This window comes from Limulus polyphemus, unplaced genomic scaffold (assembly GCF_000517525.1).
Source record: "Limulus polyphemus unplaced genomic scaffold, Limulus_polyphemus-2.1.2 Scaffold178, whole genome shotgun sequence".
NCBI lineage: Eukaryota > Metazoa > Arthropoda > Merostomata > Xiphosura > Limulidae > Limulus > Limulus polyphemus.
In genome coordinates, this window is record NW_013665788.1 from 186,604 (window position 1) to 192,511 (window position 5,908).

Sequence of the window (5,908 nt, forward strand, 5' to 3'; positions counted from 1 at the left end):
GCCAGAATACTATAATTATGAGAAGTGTAATCATGATGACATTTTATATCACTAATATAGTACACCTCATTACAGTAATAAAGGTTATTTGGGAGAAAGTAAAGCCACAATAATGAAATAACTGTAGAATGATTGTTTTATGTAAGACTAGTAGATTGGACGAAACATTTATTATTTACAGTGTTGGTGAGATCAACAATGTACCGTTGGCTTCATTATGGTATTCAGCTCATAACACAAAATGATGACTCTAGCTTATATCAGATCCTTCGATCAACTGACTATCAGTAGCGGGAAGTTAACATTTTGTGTCATATCCTCAAATAATGCAGACGTATATTTAGAATCTTGCAATTAATTACACGTTTCGCTCACGAAAGGTCTTGTTTTCACCAAGCTACATTTAGTTGTACTGTTTATAATGATTTAGTTTATATATTTGTTAGTATTGCGATTTATCCATCATGGGAGATGGGGTGATATCTTCTTATAAAGATAGTATGATATTTCCATCCTGGCTGGATAATCAGTTCATCGTGCGTGAGTCAGTCGCTGTTAATGAATATATATAAAAAATGTTATTTTCATGCTAGCGATGGTATTCATTATATCCTACTGATAGTCAATTGAACTGACTCTTGTATCCACTTTGTCGTGTTATATCAGTGCTAGCCAAGTTTGGGACCAAAAGCAATACGTTAGGAGTGCAATATCACATGGACTTCGCTACAGTGGCTTACTTGAGCTTATGAAGGCCCCCAGGCAAGAATAATTTGGGTTCCATACAGCCCATCCCTAATAACGTTATGTAAGTAAAATAATACACTAAAATATGACTTAAATAAAACCATGTTTCCGATTGTTTTGTGCAATATTGCAGTGGGAATGTAGGGTAATCGAGGACCTCTACTTGTTGACTCGTATGAGGACCTCAGGGCTTGTCGCGTTTACCTTTTACATATGGGCATTTGATGAGTTGCAACTGTGTACCAGGCTGGCTCTTGAATTTCAATAGTATTAAGTTTGTCATTTTCTGTATCTGACAAGGTTTTTATACCAGTTGGATTTGAGTACCATCAAATAGATCCCTTGGTGCTAAAATAGTATTGATTTAATATATATGACAACATATACTTATTCGAATTGGCGTATACATCCTAGACAAAAACATTAATTTTATATATCTCATAGGTGGACCTTTCACAAGTGGGGTCAGGCACCTCTCTATTAGTATAATTATCTTTATTTCATTCACAAATCACTAATTAGTGAGCAAAATTAATTTCAATAAATACACAGTAAAATAAACATAGATGAAAAAGCTCAAATTCTAAAACAAAAAGCGTTTACAACAATCAGAATTGATGCTAAGCCTGCGATCTAATTGTGTTCCTCTGCTCCTAAATAACCGTCATATTAAAACCTTTTTTGTATTCTTTTTATCAACTTGTTTCACATGACAAGTCACAGCCAATACCAATGTCAAATCTAAAGCCTCTTAGTTGTTCTTTCTTGGTTCAAAATTGAATGCAAGAGACTTAGTGCGACAAACCATTATTTTAATATTTTTTTTCCTGTATATTCATTACCAATATATATTTTTTTAACTTTAAAGACTTGTTCTCTTACAATCATGGGGACTCGAGCATTTATTTTGTTTACCCCTTAATAGTACTGGCCCTGAACTTATTTGAAAATACACTAAACCGCTGCAAGATGTATCATGTTCGAATTCATTTTGGTGAATGTCCCCATTTCTAATTCATATAACATATAACCTTTGATAATATGCTTCATTTACACACTTTTCTTTCTTCCAATCAGCTTAGGAATAATCGCTTGATAAATTATAGAATGTGGTCTGTAAATATTTTTTGGAGTTGTCTGTTTATATGTTTATATCATGAAACTCTTACCAATAAATTTAACATTTGCTTGTATCACCTATGTATATATTTTAAATGAAAGAAAAAAACACCAGCTTTTGTATTCTTCTGAATGTAGTTATAATAATTATGGCTTCTGTGTTCTTAATATACACTTGAACTTGTAGGGGCAATCAGCTGAAGGTAACTGGTACTTTGAAAACTCCAAATGCGAGCGAACCAGGAAAAATGAGAATGCACTATGATGGATGTAAGTATGAACTGGTTGTGAGCATTAGCTTGTTTATTACACTCTACACTAGTTAGATATTATTATTTCAAATATAGACAGTTTATTAAGTATTTTATGTTATAAAAACAGATTATTATTTTTTTCTCATTATTTCAGGGACGAACGCAATCTATTTGTTAGCGTGCGAAACTTAAAATCGAGAATCCAGTGATTCGCGTCCCGTTACCGCAAAACGAGATCATGCTCCACACTTTGGAGCTGTGGGTGCGTTATAAGAGTGACGGTTGAATCCCACTTTTCGATCCGTCAAGAGTATCCCAAGAGTTGGTGATGGGTGCTGTTGACTGGTTGTCTTCCCTCTAGTCTATCATTTCAAAATAAGGGACGGCTAGAAGAGAAAGTCACCATGTAGCTATGCGTCAAAATCGAAAAAAAACATAAAAAAATAATATTGTCGTAATAATCTTTGTTAGGAATTTCAGTATTAAATATGTTTATAAAAAAATAGGATATTATTGAAAGCATTTTAGATGGAAGAATGTGAATCATCTTGTGAAGTTTAAACATGAAGAAGCAGTTCCTTGAGCTTTCCTAGATGAATCAATTCTTTCTTTTTATGTCATGTTTTTTATATTCATCAACTCGCTGAATGCTTACGCTTAATTCTTTCTAATTTTAGTTTAATAACACGAAGTATTTTGTTCATATTGTAAGATATATACATTCACTGTTCAAAAATGTTTCACGGAAAGGGACCACTTTTTGTTTTTATGGTTGATTCTTACCCGTTTTTATAACACGACATATGTAATACATTAAATATGGACGAAGCATTTTTTATAGTTTCCTTGATAACAGATAGATGTAAAGAATCTTTGGTAATGATAATGATGAATTACACAGACTCCGAAACGTCATAATAAACGTTTCGCCATGTATACAGCGATAAGTTTAAACTTAATTTGCTGGAGAAAGAGTTGCAAACTAATATTTCAAGTTCAATCTAGTATTTACAAAACAAACGTTAACCAAGCATTAAACATCTAGAAACTTAATTATTTATTATAATAATGTATTAAGAAATGAAGGCAATAAAGGCTATTTTATTAATTCTAACGCTTTGTATGCGTATTTTTACATAATGGAGTGTGTCAAACTTGTAGCTTAAATTGCCAGTAAGTAAACAATACATTACTTTTTTTTCATTTACTTTCCATGAGTCTATCATGTCAAATATAATATTGTTCGCCCGAATTCGCCAGCGGTTATTCTCGCTATATTATTCCGTGTAACAAATTTCAATATATTATTCTAATTTGACTTTGCAACTAAGTTAGGGATTCGCTTTGTAAGAAGTTATATGATAAGTTGTGCGGATTATCTTCTCTTTTTTTTTCTGGATCTTGTGTTCGTTTAATCAGAAAAAGCAAATCTGGAGTGCTCTAATTTCTTTAGCAAATTAATCCAACTTATTTCTACCCTTTCTGTTTTTCTGCAGTGCCCTATGTTGAGAATTACTGGGTGGTGAACACAGACTATGATCAGTTTGCTATTACGTTGTCCTGTCTGGAACTTATTCCAAATCTGGTATTCAGAGGTAAGGAAATGAAATCTTGATAACATTTGGCTGAAAGGAAAGATTAGATTGTGGTCTGAAGCAGGGGCTTGTTGTAGTATTTGGTCTTTAAGTACAAGTATTAAGTAAAAGGTTCAGGATCTTATTTGAAGGTTAGAAGAAGCGAGACCCCAAGTTTAAGTTTGAAGAAGTGGAAAAAAAATATAATATGCTAAATTGAAGTACGTTGGCAGCACTTAATACAGAATTTCATTATCAAATTTAATAACTTTATATTGGAAAGACAAATAAAGCATAATCAGATGTCATTATGGCTTCTAATCTAAATGTAAGATTTAGATAATCTGCAGGATTAGGAAACCCTGCTTATATATAGAAAATAAGCATCATTGAGTTAAATGCATATAACGTTTCGTTAACAATCATACTGGAATGCAAATGCCGGCTCATTTTGTAAAATGATGTTTTACTTAACTTGCTTGCATGTAGTTATTTAAACACCTTCTATTTAAAAATAGGTAGATCATTACATAGTTTACAATCAGTCAACTGTTGCAAAAATTATGTAAGATGACCTGTAACTATTTGAAGTGAAGACTGGCGGGGGAGCAAATTTCTAAAATCTCCATGTAATTTCACATATTTCAGACGTTCTGACCATCTTGTCTAGAAAACCGTCTATGGATGCCACTCTGAAAAGCCAAATCTACGATTTCTTAATTAGCAATAACATAAATCAGTATGACTTGTTCCTTATAGACCAGGAGGATTGTTCTATATTGTGAGAAACCTGGAAGCAAGACGAAACAAAATTAATTTTTCATATGAAATTCAAACCAATGAGCAAAAGAGAAAAATAACTATTATTTTTTACATCTCATAATTAAACGTTTAGATTAGTTTACTTAATTCTTTAAGATATCATATTTTCCAAAGGTAACTAATCTCTATTTATTTTCGTGTTTATTTAATGATTTCACTTCGTAATCTATATTCCATATTGTGATTAATTTATTTTACATTGTTAAATAAAAAAAAATGTGAAATTGAGTTTAAAGTGTGATTGATATTGGGTCGCAAAAAACAAAAACAACATCTAGAGTATATGTTACTTTCTTATTTTACTTCGCATTTTGAGGTAACACAAGTAAACAGCCAACTATTTCTGTCTCTGAAATAAAGTATAAACTGAGTTATAGTATCCCCCACCCTGTGACTATTTGATAAGTTTGAGTTCGTAAAACTCTAAAGTTCGGGATTTGAAAACTGTGGTGGGCTCAGGGTAGATACCCTATTATGTAGCTTTGTGCTTAAAATAAACATAAAGGCAGTATATTTGCTAAGTGTAGAGAAATAATTTCTTTCGTTACTGTTTGATGAAGCGGAAATATCACCTGTCAGCTAACTTAGAAAACAAATTACTATTTCTTTAAAACAATTTTTAATTTTTGAGATGATAATGAGTCGACATTTTCTAGCAATATATCACAGTTGGTGAACTCCGTTGAATGATTTTTCAAATTTTTTTTAACATACACATTTGTTATAGTGCTATAAGAAAGATGTTTTAAAAATAACTGCTTGATTGCACACCATACTATCTGTTAAAAATTAAGAAATGTGAACAAACGCTCTACACTTCAGTATAGCCATAGCTTAATGAAGTTTTGTATTTATAACAATTACAATCTGTATAGCTTAAAATTGGGCTTCGTTCAAAGAATAATTTCTCTCGAGTTATTTTAAAACCAAGCATTAAGCAAAGGCAATCGAATTAATTGGAGATACTGATAAAACGTGGAAAATTATTAAGTATTCATTATAGGCGTGTTTCTTATAGAAAACAAAGTGGCTGCAAATACAATACTAGTTTGGTTAACAAAGGGTATAAAGTATAAAATACAGAAAAGTATTATAAATAAATAAAAGAAGTTTAAACTGACTGCAATGACAGGAGATTTGGAGGATTGTAGAAGATCAAGAGAGTTGGAGGAACTAGCAATTAGGAAATAAATTATATATATAAAGAAAGGTTGACTGAAAATGTACAAATTAATAGATAGGACTAAAGATAAGCAAAATGCTAGGATGAGAGTAGGGCCTTCGACGAATTATACGAGAAGACTGATATCTGATGATTATGGGATGACTAGGTTATTAAATTCTGTTTTTCTTCAATTTTTACTAATAAGGATTTAAGTATTATTCCTCATC

The 5,908-nt window shown here is 31.6% G+C and overlaps 1 protein-coding gene across 1 annotated transcript in view; it reads left to right on the forward strand.

Annotated features, from left to right (window-relative positions):
* The window catches only part of LOC111084940 (apolipoprotein D-like), an 8,891-nt gene extending 4,305 nt beyond the window's left edge, over positions 1-4,586 (forward strand). The window contains exons 3-5 of the mRNA XM_022381613.1: positions 2,054-2,136; positions 3,617-3,715; positions 4,343-4,586. Of these exons, the coding sequence (XP_022237321.1) occupies positions 2,054-2,136; positions 3,617-3,715; positions 4,343-4,479 (319 nt within the window). The 3' untranslated portion in view covers positions 4,480-4,586. The remainder of the gene's footprint in view (positions 1-2,053; positions 2,137-3,616; positions 3,716-4,342) is intronic.
* The last annotated feature ends 1,322 nt before the right edge of the window (positions 4,587-5,908 follow it).